The 15,966-nt window shown below is 50.9% G+C and overlaps 1 protein-coding gene across 1 annotated transcript in view; it reads left to right on the top strand.

Annotated features, from left to right (window-relative positions):
• Window positions 1-14,010, top strand: part of LOC311202993 (olfactory receptor 14A16-like) — a gene marked incomplete at both ends in the record, with an annotated part of 32,286 nt that extends 18,276 nt beyond the window's left edge. Inside the window, 2 exons of the mRNA XM_084277631.1 lie at window positions 4,778-5,587; window positions 13,945-14,010. Coding sequence (XP_084133757.1) covers window positions 4,778-5,587; window positions 13,945-14,010 — 876 coding nt within the window. The remainder of the gene's footprint in view (window positions 1-4,777; window positions 5,588-13,944) is intronic.
• Window positions 14,011-15,966: the final 1,956 nt, after the last annotated feature.

Genomic DNA, 15,966 nt, shown 5'->3' with positions numbered 1-15,966 from the left:
TTGACTTTAGCAAGGCCTTTGATACAGTTCCCCAGAACTTTCTCTTAGAGAAGCTCACTGATTGTGGCTTGGAAACTGTGGTGGTTCAGCCCCAAGCAATGGCTGAGCACCACATGCTGCTCCCTCACTCCATGAGGAGAAACAGACAGAGCCTCTGTGGGCTGGGATAAGGACAGTTTTCTGACAAAAGCACCATAAAAGGGGAACAATAACAGCCTCAGTTGCACTCACACCCAGTGATAGCATAGAGAGTACCTTACAAACACAACAATAACAGAGTGCTGCAACTTGCCATGACCACACCTCCTCAACCAGCCCCTTCGACAGGGAAATTATGTCAGAGTGCTGATGTTGGCTGGGATGGAGTTAATTTCTTTTCTAATAGTGGATGGAATGCTGTGTTTGGGAGTTGGGATGAGAGCAGTGCTGATAACACCCTGATGTTTCTGGTTGTTGCCAAGCAATCAAGGACTTTTCAGATGTTCCTATTTCCCTACTAAGGAGAAGGAAGGGGACACAGCCAGGACAGCTGACACAAACTCGCCAAGGGGGTATTCCATGCCGGTTACATCATGCTCAGCATAAAAGGGGGGCTGGTGGGAGGAGGGGGAGGCAGCTCCAGGACGTGCAGTTTTGTGGATGGTCCCGTTTTCAGGACAGCTCTGGGCTGCATGGCCAGAGTTGTGTGGTTCGGTGACAAACTCCATCGTGTATCACCAGTTTCATATATTTTGCTACAAAGTCCTGTTACCATTGTTATATCTCTCTTTCTGCTATGGTAGTAAACTATCCTTATCCCAGCCCGCAGGGTTTTGCTTCCTTGGTTTTGTTTTTTTTTTTCCCTGTCCCTTCCCTCCCACTCCAGCCCATAACTTCCCCCACCACCACCTTTTAAAGAACAAGCAACTGTGTGGTGCTCGGCTCTCAGCTGGGGCAAAACCACATCTACTAAAATCCAAAACAAATCTGTTCTTAAAAACATGAAAATTCTTATATTAAAGTTGTGTCAATTGTCTCTTAAGCTACATCTCCATCAATATATTCAGCATGATTACATTTCATTGAATCAAAAGGGACAGAAATACAATGAAGAAGATGATACGTTGGTTGTTTAGAATCATCCAGTTGTCAGTTTCCACACAGCCTCCTTGAGCTCCTGGTTCCTCATGCTGTAGATGAGGGGGTTGACTGCTGGTGGAACAACCATGTAAAGAAATACCTCTACCAGGTTAAGTGGTCTGTGGAGACTGGACAAGGGGCAATGGCTTCAAGTTGGAGCACAGGAAGTTCCGCACCACAATGCAGAAGAAATTTTCACAGCAAGGGCGACAGAGCCCTGGGACAGGCTGCCGAGTGGGGTTGTGGAATCTCCTTCTCTGGAGAGATTCAAGACCTGTCTGGACACCGACCTGTGCGATCTGTCCTAGGGAGCTGCTTTGACAGGGGGTTGGACTGGATGATCTCTCCAGGTCCCTTCCAACCCCAATTCTGTGAATCAGTGAATCTGTAAATAGGGAGGAGATTGAGGGACTCTTCTGGAGAGCATACATGTCAGTTCTGACAAGCAAGGAGTCCACTCCCAGGTGAGGGAGCCACGTGGAAAAGTCTTTGTGCCATCCCTACACCGAGGGGATCCTCAGCACAGCCCTGAAGATCTGCACATAGGACACCACAATGAACACAAGACACCCAAAAGCTAAACAAGCTCTGACCACAATTTCCCTGAACATGGCCCTTGAGCAAGAGAGCTTGAGGATCTAGGGGATTTCACAGAAGAACTGGTCAACAGCATTGCCGTAGCAGAGGGGCAGTGAAAATATATTTGCTGTGACAATATATTTAATAAGGAAATAAAAATTATCTGCTGCTTTTTGCTGTCAGAGAAAGGAGAGAGAATCTATAAGGAACTTTGCAGACAACAAGATCACTGATGTAGGGGGAGAATGTCCTCCCAGCCCCACAGCAGAGATTCCCTTGCAGCCCATGCAGAAGCCCAAGGTGCATGAGGCTGTTCCCCCTCAGCCCATGCTGGATGATGTGGAACAGTGATTCTACATGCAGCCTGTAGACATCGCCATGACCAGGCAGGTGCAGATACCTGAAGGAGGCTGTGACCTCCTAGGAAGCCTGTGCTGGAGCAGGTTTGCTGACAGGGCTGTGGAGGACCCAGGCTGGAGCAGTCTGTTGCTGAAGGACGGCACCCCATTCAAGTGACCCACCCTGGAGCAGTTGGTGATGATCTGAAGCCATGTGGGAAGAACTTGGAGGAGTTCATGGAGGACTGTCTGCCATGGGTGGGACCCAATGATGGAGCACAGGGAGACTGTGAGGAGTCCTCCCATGAGGGGGAAGGAGCGGCCGAGACAATGTGTGATGAACTGACCCAATGCCCATTCCCCATCCTCCTGTGCTGCTCAGTTAGAGGAAGGAGAGAAGTGGAGAGTGAAGGGGACCCTGGGAAAAACAGGGAGGGATGGTTGTGGGTGTCTTAATTATTTTTTTTCTTTCTCATTCCTCTGCTCTCTTTGATTGGGTAATGAATTAGATGGGTTTATGGAGAGTAACTCAGGAGAGTGACCTCTGCATGATCTCTCCCCGTCCTCATCCTGACTATTTGTTACATCTTCTTTCCCTTATGCAGCAGAGGAAGGGGAGCGATAGAGCAGCTTTGGTGAGCACCTGGGTCAACTCCCTTCAACAAGAGGTTGAAAAGAAGTACATGGGCATGTGGAGTCAATGGTCATAGGCTACAGTAATGATCATTAAATTCTTGCCCAGGAGAGCAGCCAGGTAGATGCCCGGGAAGAGGCAGAAGTGCAGGAGCTGCAGCTCCCGTGTGTCTGCAAAGGGCAGGAGGAGGAACTGGCTGGGGGAGCTGCTGTTGGACATCTGCTGACTCTGGGTATGGAAAAGTGTTTTCAGAAGTAAAAGACAGGAGTGAGGAGAGATTTATAACAAGGAAAACTACAATCTTCATTTGTCTCACTAACTCCCAGGTGTGCATGAGGAGCAGAAGCCTCTGGCATGGGCTCCGAAAGAGTCATTCCTGGTCTTCAGTTTTGGGTACAGCAAATGGGGGTGACACACAGTTTCCATCAGATCAAGTCCACTCTCATGGAGAAGGGGATCTTGGAAACTTGCCTCTGCCCCCAGTAATTCCCATGGGAGCTGGGAACAGCAGCTCCATGGCAGAAGGTGTGATATTTTTGCCATGGAAACTGGGGCAAGAGGAATCCCAGCTGCAATGGGTTTGTGGCAGTCATAGGTCAGAGCTGTGTCCCCATCCAGCCCCAGGGCTGCAAAGCAAGGATAAGGGGCCTGGAGTGACTCTCACAGGGGGAAAGAGTCACCTCCCTGTCCCTGCCTGGGGGTCCTGTCTCATGGGGAGACATGGAAAGGTGATTCTTCTGCCCAGCTCTGGCTTGGTCAGGAGAAACAACTCTGCTTGACAGAAGGATTTCTCTCCAGCCAAGGGAGGGAAAGGCAGTAAAGACTTAGTGTCTTTCCAAGTTAGTTACTTGGAGCCTCAGGGACACCTCACAGGACACTCTGGGGAATGGAGTATGTGACGTACTTGCCTGCTCCTCTGCTGTGAGCTGGGCTGGGCTCCTGGGATGGAGGGAGCTCACTGCAACCCAGCAGCCCTGACAAGAGACAGCTCTGCCCAGGAGCAGCTCCTCTGTCAAGCACACAGGGCTGGGGACACTGCCTGTAGGCACCGAGGGGAGACCTGTGAGGCTGAGAGAGCTGATGGATGCTGAGAGCTCACTGGAGGAGAAATCTCCACAGCACTCTCCCTGGTATGTCTGTGGGTGCAGGGCAATGCAGGTTCTGTTCCTGGAGGGATCTCCTAAAGCTGGGATATGGGACAGTGTGTGGGGTTCTCTCTAGGACCAGAAAGTGCTGCCTGGAAGGGATGCCCTTCTGCCCCATCAGAGGGACAGGGCAGGACAGCTGTCTTCTCCTGGGCATGGCTGCAGAGGTGTGAAGCAGAGTGTGCACCCAGGGGTGCCCAGGGCTGTCTTTTTGAGCAGGGTCTCTGCGCGCTGGGGGCTGGGATCTGGGGCAGGGACTCTGCTGCTGACTGGTGAGCTTTCCACAGGGATAGACAAGGACCTGTGGGTTGAAGGAGTGACCAAGGGAAGAGCAGCATAAGGTCCATCTGCTGCAAGAAATTGCTGCATAGGTCAGCTTGTCTGCCAGCTGTAGCTGATCCTTTGGAAATTCCAAAGAGAATTTCAAGAACAACATCAAGGAAGCATTTTCCTGCCAGGCAGAGTCTTTGCTTCAATTTTTCCTCTCCTGTGGGCTGTGCTGGCTATGGTACATTAGAACTTATTTCTCCCCTCAAGAATGTCCACATCAGAGGACGTCTGTGAGCACAGAGCGGGAGGTGACATGGGCAGAGAGAAGCAGCTCCAGGGACAGCTCCAGGTATCAGAGGCATTTTCAGGGAGGGAGAAAGAAGGAGCTGCTTCCAGAAATGCCCTGGCAAGGGGGGATTTGGGAACTCCCTGATATCCCCTGCAGCACAGACACTCATATTCTACAGAACTCAGGCAGGAATGAGTTCTAGGGAGGCCACAGCTGACCAGGGTGTCCCAGCAGTGGCATGTTCAAGGCAGCACAAAACAGACCTCCCAAAAGGTATCTGAACGAAGTCCTCCTTAATACAGAGAGTCAATGTGAATTGGAAGAGGGTTTTCTCATAGAAGAGTTCCCTAACTTCTCACTGCATTTTCTGACTCTCACAGCTCTCGCCAGTTGATGGCAGCAGATGTCCAACAGCAGCTCCCCCAGCCAGTTCCTCCTCCTGCCCTTTGCAGACACACGGGAGCTGCAGCTCCTGCACTTCTGCCTCTTCCTGGGCATCTACCTGGCTGCTCTCCTGGGCAATGGCCTCATCATCATCACCATAGCCTGTGACCACCACCTCCACACCCCCATGTACTCCTTCCTCCTTAACCTCTCTGTTCTTGACCTTGGCTGCATCTCCACCACTGTTCCCAAATCCATGGCCAATTCCTTGTGGGACACCAGGGCCATTTCCTACACAGGATGTGTCGCTCAACTCTTGTCCTTTGTATTTTTGATCACAGTAGAGTTCTGTCTTCTCACCATCATGGCCTATGACCGCTACGTTGCCATCTGCCACCCCCTGCACTATGGGACCCTCCTGGGCAGCAGAGCTTGTGTCCACATGGCAGCAGCTGCCTGGGCCAGTGGGTTTCTCTATTCTGTGCTGCACACAGCCAATACATTTTCACTGTCCCTGTGCAAGGGCAATGCTGTTGACCAGTTCTTCTGTGAAATCCCCCAGATCCTCAAGCTCTCCTGCTCAGATGCCTACCTCAGGGAAACTGGAGTCCTTGTCGTTAGTTTTTGTTTGGGTTTTGGCTTTTTTGTGTTCATCGTGGTGTCCTATGTGCAGATCTTCAGGGCTGTGCTGAGGATCCCCTCGCAGCAGGGACGACACAAAGCCTTTTCCACCTGCCTCCCTCACCTGGCTGTGGTCTCCCTGTTTCTCAGCACTGCCTTCTTTGCCCATCTGAAGCTACCCTCCATCTCCTCCCTATTTCTGGACCTGGTATTGGAATTTCTTTACTCAGTGTTTCCACCAGCAGTGAACCCCCTCATCTACAGCATGAGGAACCAGGAGCTCAAGGATGCCATGTGGAAACTGAGGACTGGATATTTCTAAGCAGCAATAAACTGCTCATCTTCTTCTGCCTATCACTGGCCATGGAACTCAATTTAGGACCAGCCCATGTTTAATATTTGTTTTAGTTGTTGGGATTTTTTTTCTTTCTTGTTTGTCAAAGCTCTATTAACATGGGACACGTTTATCTTATTTCTAATTAAGTTTCTCCAGGTCTCATGTGACCCAGACACTTTGTAATGACCAGCTCTGCTCTCTTTCCATGATACCTGCCTGAAAGTTGCACAAAGTTTACTTTTATTTTCTCCTGACATTTACAATAATTTTACAAGCACATTTTCACCAGTTGAATCACTTGAGAGCTTCTCTGAATTGGCAATGCTTTCCCACCATGAGAGAACTTGAATTCCCTGTAAATGTATCACACAATCTGTTAGGTTGGAGGAGACCTTTATGATCTTTGAGTCCAACTACACCTAACGCTGTCCAGTTGTATGGGGCTCTGATTTGAGACCATGTCCTCAAGCACAACATCTACACACCTTTTAAATCGCTGCAGGGATGGTGACTCCACCACTTCCCTTCTCAGCCTTTTCCAATACTTGGCTACCCTTTCAGTAAAGAAATTCTTCCTGATATCTGACCTAACCCTCCCCTGGTGCAATTTCAAACCCTCTCATCTTATAACTTGTAACCTGAGATATGAGACCAAACCCCACCTCTCTAGACTCCCCTTGAAGGTAGTTGTAGAGAGTGATTAAGGTCTCAGCCTCCATTTTGTGGACTAAAAAGCCCCAGTTCCCTCAGCCACACCTCACAGGACTTGTGCTCCAAACACTTCTTCAGATTCTTTGTCCTTCTCTGGACACAATCCAACATCTAAACCTCCTTCCTGTATGAGGGTCCCTAAACTGGACACAGTAGTCAAGATGTGGTTCCTGGAGGGATCTCATAAAGCTGGGACATGGGAAAGTATGTGGGCTTTCCATCATTCAGATGTTGGAGCTGTGCCTGAGCCCTGCACACACAGATGTTCCCAGGGCAGTGCCCTGATGCCAGGAGGGGTCTGCAGATCAGAGTTGAGCACAGAGCAGGTTGGATGAGATCTGTGAGCACAGAGAAGCAGCTGCAGGGACAGCTCAAGGCATCCCCCACAGTGCAGACACTTTCCCACAGCAAGCCCCTGGTTTCTGCCACCCAGCAAAACTCTGTACCCAGAGCTCCAGGGTTTCAGGCTGAGTCTTCTGCTTTGCAGCCCAAGCCCCTGTAAGGAGAAACCCCTGAGTGCCTGTCTGTCTGTCCCTCTCCTTCCAGCCTTGGCTGGAGCACTTCTTCTTGGTTCCCCTCCTCTCCCTTCTGCCTTTTTCCCACCCTTACCTGGGGCTCTGACCACATCAGTTGGTGGTGCTGGCACTGAGCTGACCTTCACATCAGTACCCTCATCTGTAGGACTGAGGACTTCCCGGGGGCTCCTGCTGGGCTGCAGGCTGCCTCCCACAATGGCACCGCTCTTCCAGGGACTCTTGTGCCCCAGAGAGGAGCTCCAGGCAGAAGACACCTCAGCACTGACATCTTTCTCAATTCTTTGCTGCAAATGGCCAATACATTTTCACTGCCCCTCTGCCATGGCAATGCCAATGGGTTTTGGGTGCTTTGTGTTCATTGTGGTGTCCTATGTGCAGATCTTCAGGGCTGTGCTGAGGATCCCCTCGCAGCAGGGACGGCACAAAGCCTTTTCCACCTGCCTCCCTCACCTGGCCGTGGTCTCCCTCTTTATCAGCACTGCCATGTTTGCCAACCTGAAGCCCCCCTCCATCTCCTTCATATTTGTAGATGTAGTAGTGTCATTTCTTTACTCAGTGTTTCCACCAGCAGTGAACCCCCTCATCTACAGCATGAGGAATAAGGAGCCACAGCATGATATTTGGAAGCTGCTGACAGTTTCTATGCAGCAATAAACTGCTCATCTTGTTCTGCATATGGGTAGCCATGTACTTCACGTTATGACCAATGTGTATTTAGTATGTTGTTTAGGGTTTTGTTCTTTTCCCATTTATTTTTCTCATGGCATCAGGACCCTGAACTTTAGGAGCACAAACTTTAGGCTGTTTAAGGACTTGTTGGCCAAGATCTCCTGGGAGGTTGTCCTTAGAGACAGGAATGTTGAGGACAGCTGGCTGCTCTTTAAGGATGCCTTTCTGAGAGCTCAAGGGCTCCCTGTCCCTCTGAATAAGACAGTGGGCAAGAGGGGCAGGAGGCCAGCATGGCTGGGCAAGGACCTGCTGGTCAAACTGAGGGAAAAGAAAGGCAAATACAAGCTCTGGAAGCAAGGGTGTGTAGCCTGGAAAGAATACAGGGATGCTGTTCAGACTTGCAGAGATGGGATCAGGAAAGCCAAGGCGCAGATGGAACTGAACTTGGAAAGGGATGTTAAAAACAACAAGAAGGGATTTTACAGGTACATTGGCCAGAAGAGACAGGCCAAAGAGAACGTACCCCCCTTGGTAAATGAGAAAGGAGAATTGGCTGCGACTGATGAGGAGAAGGCTGAGGTACTGAATGAGTTCTTTGCCTCGGTCTTCTCTGGCAGCCAGGATTCTCATCAGTCTCAAATCCCAGAACCTTGCATCCCTAGAACTCTAGGTGGGAAATGGGGGAGTAAATCCCCCCCTCACTGTAAGAGCAGAGCAAGTCCGAGACCGCCTCATGAGACTGAATGTCTACAAGTCTCTGGGGCCGGTTGACATGCATCCCAGGGTCCTGAAGGAGCTGCTGATGTGGTTGCCGAGCCGCTCTCCATCATATTGGAAAAGTCGTGGCTGTCAGGAGAGGTCCCTGGGGACTGGAAAAAAGGTCATGTCACTCCCATTTATAAAAAAGGGAACAAGGAAGACCCAGGGAATTACAGGCTGGTGAGCCTCACCTCTGTGCCTGGGAAGATCATGGAACAGATCCTCCTGGACGACATGTTGGAGCACATGAGGGATGAGCGTGTGATCCGGGACAGCCACCACGGCTTCACCAAGGGCAGGTCGTGCCTCACCAATCTGGTGACCTTCTCTGATGGAGTGACAGCATTGGGAGATAAAGGGAAGGCGACCGATGTCATCTACTTGGACTTGTGCAAGGCCTTTGACACAGTCCCCCACCACATCCTTATCTCTAAATTGGAGAGAAGTGGATTTGATGGGTGGAGCATCCACTGGATAAGAAACTGGTTAACAGACCGTAGCCAAAGGGTGGTGGTCAATGGGTCTGTGTCCAGGTGGAGGCCGGTGACAAGCGGTGTCCCTCAGGGGTCTGTCTTGGGACCGGTGCTCTTTAACATCTTTATCAGTGACATGGGTGATGGAATTGAGTGCACCCTCAGCAAGTTTGTGGATGACACCAAGCTGAGTGGTGTGGTCAACACCCCAGAAGGAAAGGAAGCCATCCAGAGGGATCTTGACAGGCTGGAAAGATGGGCCCGAGGGAACCTGATGAGGTTCAACACTGCCAAGTGTCAGGTGTTGCACTTGGGCCAGAGGAATCCCAGACACAGATACAGACTGGGATAGGAGCCCCATGAGAGTAGCCCTGCTGAGAAGGACCTTGGGGTTCTGGTGGATGAGAAACTTACCACGAGCCAGCAGTGGCTCTTGCAGCTCGCAAGGCCAATGGTATCCTGGGCTCCATCAGGAGAGGGGTGGCAGCAGGGACAGGGAGCTGATTGTCCCTCTCTACTCTGTCCTTGTGAGTTCCCATCTGGACTTCTGTGTCCAGATCTGGGGCCCCCAATACAAGAAAGATGTGGAACTTTTGGAGAGGGTTCAGAGGAGCCACAAGGATGATCAGAGGGCTGGAGCACCTGCCCTACAAAGAGAGGCTGAGGGAGCTGGGCTTGTTCAGCCTTGAGAAGAGAAGGCTGTGGGGGGACCTCATTGCAGCCTTCCAGTCCCTGAAGGGAACAGAGAAACAGGAGGGGGTTCAACTTTTTAAAAGGGTAGACAACGGCAGGACAAGGGGGAATGGATTAAAACTAAAGGAAGGAAGGTTTAGATTAGATATTAGGGGGGAGTTTTTTACAGAAAGAGTGGTGAGGTGCTGGAACAGGCTGCCCAGAGAAATTGTAGATGCCCTGTCCCTGGAACTGTTCGAGGCCAGGTGGGATGGGGCCCTGGGCAACCTTGTGTAGATCCAGGCCTGAGGTTGGTGTCCCTGCCTGTGGCAGGGGGTTGGAGCTCTATGATCCTTGGGGTCCCTTCCAGCCCATGCCATTCCTTGATTCTATGATTCTATGATAAAAATGTTTAACAGAACTGGACCCAGGATGCCACTCATGACCGGCCTCAGCTGGATTTGGCTCCATTCACCACCATCCTTTGGGCCCGGCCATCCAGCCAGTTTTTAACCCAGCTGAGGGTCCACCTGTCCAGGCCAGTGGCAGCCAGTTTCTCAGTCAGAATGCTGTGAGACACCGTGTCAAAGGCTTTCCTGAAGTCCAGGTGGACACATCCACAGCCTTCCCCGCGTCCATTAAGTGTCCATTAAGTAGGGTAGAGTTAATTTCCTTCTAGTATCTGGTGGAATGCCATGTTTTGGAGTTAGGATGGGAGCAGTGCTGGTAACACCCAGATGGTTTAGTTGTTGCCAAGCAGTCAGAGACTTTTCAGTTGTTCATACTGCTCTGCTAACGAGAAGGTGGGGGGCACATAAGGAGCTGGGAGGAGACACAGCCAGGACAGGTGGCCCAAACTCATCAAAGCGGTATTCCATTCAATTGTGTCATGCTCAACAGAGGGTTGTTGGGGGAGGATTATAGAGATCCAGGACACACAGTTTTTGGCACTCTCCACCCTCAGGACAGCTCTGAGCTGTGCAGTCTGAGCTGTGCAGTTCTGTGAGAACCTGCATGGTGCATCACCAGTTTTCTATATAGAATCACAGAACCACAAGGTTGGAAAAGACCTTTAAGATCATAGTGTCCATCCATTCCTGTCCCTAAGTAACTGATCTACCCTTTTTTTTAATCACACCCAGAGAAGGTGACTCAACCCCTCCCTGGGCAGCCTGTTCCAGGCCCTGAAAACTTTCTGTAAAAATTTTTTCTTAACATCTAATTGGAACCCGCCCTGGCACAGCTTTGTGCCATTTCCCCTTGTTCTGTCACCTGGCTGAAGAGACCATTGCCCACCTCTCTACACCCTCCTGTCAGGTAATTATAGGCAGTGATTAGGTCTCCCCTCAGCCTCCTTTTCTCCATCCCCATGTCTCTCAGCTGCTCCTCATAGGATTTGCCCTCCAACCCCTTCCTCAGCCTAGTTGCCCTTCTCTGGACTCACTCAAGGACCTCAATGTCCTTATGATAGTGAGGAGCCCAGAACTGGACACAGCACTCGAGGTGCAGCCTCACCAATGCCCAGTACAGGGGCACAATCCCCTCCCCAGACCTACTGGTCACGCTATTTTCTGATACAAGCCAGGATGTCATTGGCCTTCCTGGCTGCCCGGGCACACTGCAGGCTCATATTCAGCCTGCAGTCACCCAACACCCCCAGGTCCTTCTTTGCCTGAGAGCTCTCCCAGCCTGTAGCTCTGCATGGGTTTGTAATGTCCCATGTGCAGCTCCAGGACTGTCGGAACTCAGGACTTTCCTGTCCAAGGGAATGGTCCTAACATGATGACATCACTTTCAGGCTCTCTCAGCCTCCAAAGTTGAAACTTCATAATATCCATCGATAGCTTCCAGACAAAAGGTGCAAGGGTGGAAAGATTTTCCTCGCCTGATAGCTCCCACGGAAGACTACAAGCAGCTTCAGTAACCTTGGGGATCAGAGCTTTCCTTGCCATGAAATGGTCCTAAACAATGCCTGACACCATTTGGCAGCTCCACCAGTGTCCACCTTCAAAAATGCTAAACATCCACCAATAGCTTCCAAACAAAAGGTGCAAGAGCTAAGAGCTGTTCCTGGCCTGAAACCCCCCTGGGTAGCCCACAAGTGGATCCAGTACCCTTGGGCTCAAGGCAACCCTAGCCTCAGGAAGGGTCCTAATATTGCCTGGCATCATTTTCAGGCTCTACCAGCGTCCACTAGGACATGTGAAGCGTCCAGCAATAGCTCCCCAAAATATTTTTGAAGGGGTAAAACACATTCCAGGCCTGAAATCTGCCAAGGTAGCTAACTAGTAGCCCCAGTAACCTTGCAGATCGGGGTTTTCAATGCAAAGGGAAATTTCCTAATTGTTCCTGAAAGCATTTCCTGGCTCTACCAGCCTCCAGCTTCAAAACTGCTTAATGTCCAGTAATACGTCCCAAGCAAAAGGTGTGAGGGCTGAAAGATGTTCCTGGCCTGAAACTTCCCCTTGTAGACTACTAACAGCACCAGTAACCTTGAATCTCCGGGCACACTGAGCCACGAGAATGGTCCTAACATTGCCTGAGGTTATTTTTGCTTTTAACAGCGTCCTCGTTGGAACATGCTCAACCTACAGCAATAGCTCCAAAACAAAAGGTGCAAGGGCTTAAAGAGGCTCCTGGCCTTTAAACTGCCTAGGTAGCCCATTAGCAGCAGGCTTTCCTTACCAAGGGAACAGTCCTAAAATTGCCTGATGCCAGTTTAGGGCTCTACCAGCCTCCACCTTCAAAACGGTAAACGAACAACTATAGTTCAAAAAGAAGGTACGAAAGCCAAAGGGCTGATCCTGGCCTGAAACCTCTGCAGGAAGCCTACGAGTTGCCCCAATAACCTTGAGGACCAGGACATCCTGAAGACTGGAGGAAAGCAAATCTCACTCCAGTCTTTAAAAAGGGCAAGAAGAAGAACCCGGGTAAATACAGACTCACTTCCATCCCTGGAAAGGTGATGGAAAGATGTATCCTTGGTGCTGTCTCTAGGCACATAAAGATAAGAGGGTTGTTAGGAGCAGTCAACATGGTTTTACCAAGAGAAAGTCATGCTTGACTAATCTACTAGCCTTTTATGAGGATATAACTAGGTGGATAGATGATAGTAGGGCAGTAGATGTGGTCTACCTTGGCCTCAGGTAAAGCATTTGACCAGTCTCCCACAGCATCCTCGTGGCTAGGCTGAGGAAATGGGGTCTGGAAAATCGAGCAGTGAGGTGGATTGAGAGCTGGGTGAAGGGAAGAAGCCAGCGAGTTTGGGTCAATGGGATAGAGTCTGGCTGCAGGCCTGTATCTAGCGGAGTCCCTCAGGGGTCACTCCTGGGACCTCTGATATTCACTATATTTATTGATGAGTGGGATGAGGGAATGGAGTGTCCAGTCAGCAAGTTTGCTGAGGACACAAAACTGGGAGGGTTGGCTGAAACACCAGAGGGTTGTGCTGCCCTGAAGGCTGGAGAGCTGGGCGGGGAGAAGTTTAATGAGATTGAACAAGGGCAAGTGTAGGGTCTGGCATATGGGGAAGAACAACCCCATGTACCAGAGTAGGTTGGGGACTGGCCTGTTGGGAGAGCAGCATAGGGGAGAGGGACCTGGTGTCCTGGGGGACATCCGGATGACCATGAGACAGCAATGTCCCTCCTGGCTAAGAAGGTCAATGGCATCCTGGGGTGTGTTAGAAGGGGTGTGGTTAGTAGGTTAAGAAGGACATAAAACTCCTTAAAAGAGTCCAGGGCAGGGACACCAAGATTGTTCCTTATGAGGAAAGGCTGAGGGAGATGGGCCACTTGAGCTTGGAGAAGAGGAGACTGAGGGGTGACCTTACTAATGTTTCTAAACATGTAAATGGTGAGAGTTGGGGGGATGGAGCCAGGCCCTTCTCAGTGATGGCCAGCGATAGGACAAGGGACAATGGATGCAACCTGGAGCAGAAGAAGTTCCATGTGAATGTAAGGAGAAACTTTTTCACTGTGATGGTGACAGAGCCCTGGGACAGACTGTCCAGAGAGGTTGTGGAGTCTCCATCTCTAGAGACATTCAAAGACTGCCGGGATACGTTCCTGTGTGATTCACCCAATGTGGTCCTGCTCTGGCCACAGGGGTTTGTCTAGATGATCTTTCTAGGTCCCTTCAAGCTCACAAAGTTCTGGGATTCTCTGATTCTGTTATTCCTACCCAAGGGAATGATCCTAAAAGCTCCTGATGTCATTTTCAGGTTGTACCAGCATCCACCGTAGAAACTGCTCAATGTCCAGGTACAGCTGAAACAAAAGCTTTGAGTGGTGACGATGTTCCTGGCCTGAAACCTCCCCAGTAGCCCACTAGCAGCCCCAGTACCCTTGGGGCTCAGGGCTTTCTTTGCCTAGGGAATGGTTCTAACAGTGCCTGACCTCTTTATCAGGCTCTACCAGCATCCATCTTCAAAAATGCTATATGTCCAGCTACAGATCCCAAGAACAAGGTGTGAGGGCCAAAAATGTTCCTAGACTTAAAGCTCCAGAGGTAGCCCACAAAACAACCCAAAACTTAACCGGTACTAGATGCAAGAAGACCAATCTCCCTGGGGTAGGCATCTGAGCATGTGAGGCTGAGGATCTGGGGGATTGCAGAGAAGAACTGGTCACCAGCATTGCCCTTGCAGAGGGGGAGGGAACATGTACTGGCTGTGTGCAGCACAGCACTGAGAAACCCACTGCAGCTCCCGTGTGTCTGCAAAGGGCAGGAGGAGGAGGAAGTAGGGAATGAAGCTGCTGTTGGACATTCTCTGCCTCTTTGCATGGAGCCCTCTGCAAGGAGAACAAGGCAGTGAGAACTTGGGGCACTCTTCCCTGAGTGAAATGTTCTCATTGGAGACCCAAGGACTGCCTCTCCCTGTTCTATTAGACATTGGAAAGGTGCTTTTTGGGAGGTGCATTTCCTGCTGGCTGAGGGTGCCACTGGCTGTATGGGGCTGTGATGGGAGCTCCCCAGGTGTTAGTTTGTCCTTGCAGCAGAAGGTCTGTCTTTTCTGATCTATAAGCTATTTTCTGGATGGTGGTTCCCACTTCCCCCAACTGCAGAGCAGAGCTTTCTAGATTTGTTTTTCCTGATTTTGTTCTTGTGAAACACAGAGAAATGCCCAAATCCTCACTCAAATCCCTTTCTTTCACAGGGGGAACGAGTCCCTGTCCTGTCCCTGCCTGGGTGTCCAGTCTCATATAGAGACAAGGAAAGGTGATTGTCCTGCCCAGCTCTGGTTTGATCAGGAGAAAGGACTCTGCTGGACACAAGGATTTCTCCCCAGCCAAAGAATGAAAATTGAGAGTCATCCCCATGAGGCCTGAGACACCAGGAGGGAGCCTACAAAAACTGGTCTTCTGCTGAGCTGGGCCAGGCTCCTGGGATGGAGGGAGCTCATGGCAACCCAGCAGTGCAGCAGAGAGACAGCTCTGCCCAGGAGCAGCTCCTCTGCCAAGCACACAGGGCTGGGGACACTGCCTGTAGGCACCGAGGGGAGACCTGTGAGGCTGAGAGAGCTGATAGATGCTGAGAGCTCACTGGAAGAGAAATCACAGCACTCTGCCTGGTATGTCTGTGGGTGAGAGGTAAAGAGACCTTGCTTTGAATTTTCTGCTCTTCTGGACTGGGTGGGGAGTGAGAATTGAGCTTTTCTTGATAACTTAAAAGAAGGCAGTGCAAACACATTTGGTCATAGGAACATGTCAGACACTCTGTTGAGCTCTGCACACACAGAGGTTCCCCAGGGCAGTGCCCTGATGCCAGGAGGGGTCTTCAGAGCACAATTGAGCACAGGGCAGGTTGGATGAGGTCTGTGACTACAGAGTGGGAGGTGACATGGGCAGAGAGAAGCAGCTGCAGGGACAGCTCCAGGCATCAGAGACATTGGCAAGGAAGGAGAAGGAGCTGCTCCCAGCAATACCGTGGCAGTGAGGATTTTGTAGCTACCTGACATCCCCCACAGTGCAGAAGCTTTCCCTCACCGACCCCCTATTTTCTGCCACCCAGCACAGACTCTGCACCCAGAGTACCAGTGTTTCAGGCTGAGTCCCCTCCTTGGCAGCCCAGGCCCCAGTGACAAGAACCCCATACATGCCTGTTTGTCTGTCCCTGTCCTTCCTGCTTGGGCTGGAGCATTTCTTGCTCTTTCCCTCCTGTCCTTGCTGCCTTTCTCCCATGATTACCTGGAGCTCTTGGCACGTCCATTGGTGGAACTGGGACTGAGCTGACCCTCACTTCAGGACCCCCAGCTCTAGGACTGAGGAGTTCCTGAGGGCTGCTCTGGGCTGTAGGCTGTCTGCAAAAATTGCACCACTCTCCTAGGGACTTTTGTGCCCCAGAGAGGAGCCCCATGCAGAAGAGATCTCAGCACTGAGACCCTGGCAATGCCGCTGATCGCCCGTGTCTGTGGGCAGCTGCAATGAGC

Source organism: Gallinula chloropus (assembly GCF_964237585.1).
Source record: "Gallinula chloropus genome assembly, chromosome: 34".
Taxonomy (NCBI): Eukaryota; Metazoa; Chordata; class Aves; order Gruiformes; family Rallidae; genus Gallinula; species Gallinula chloropus.
This window is presented reverse-complemented; position numbering and strand designations above follow the sequence as displayed.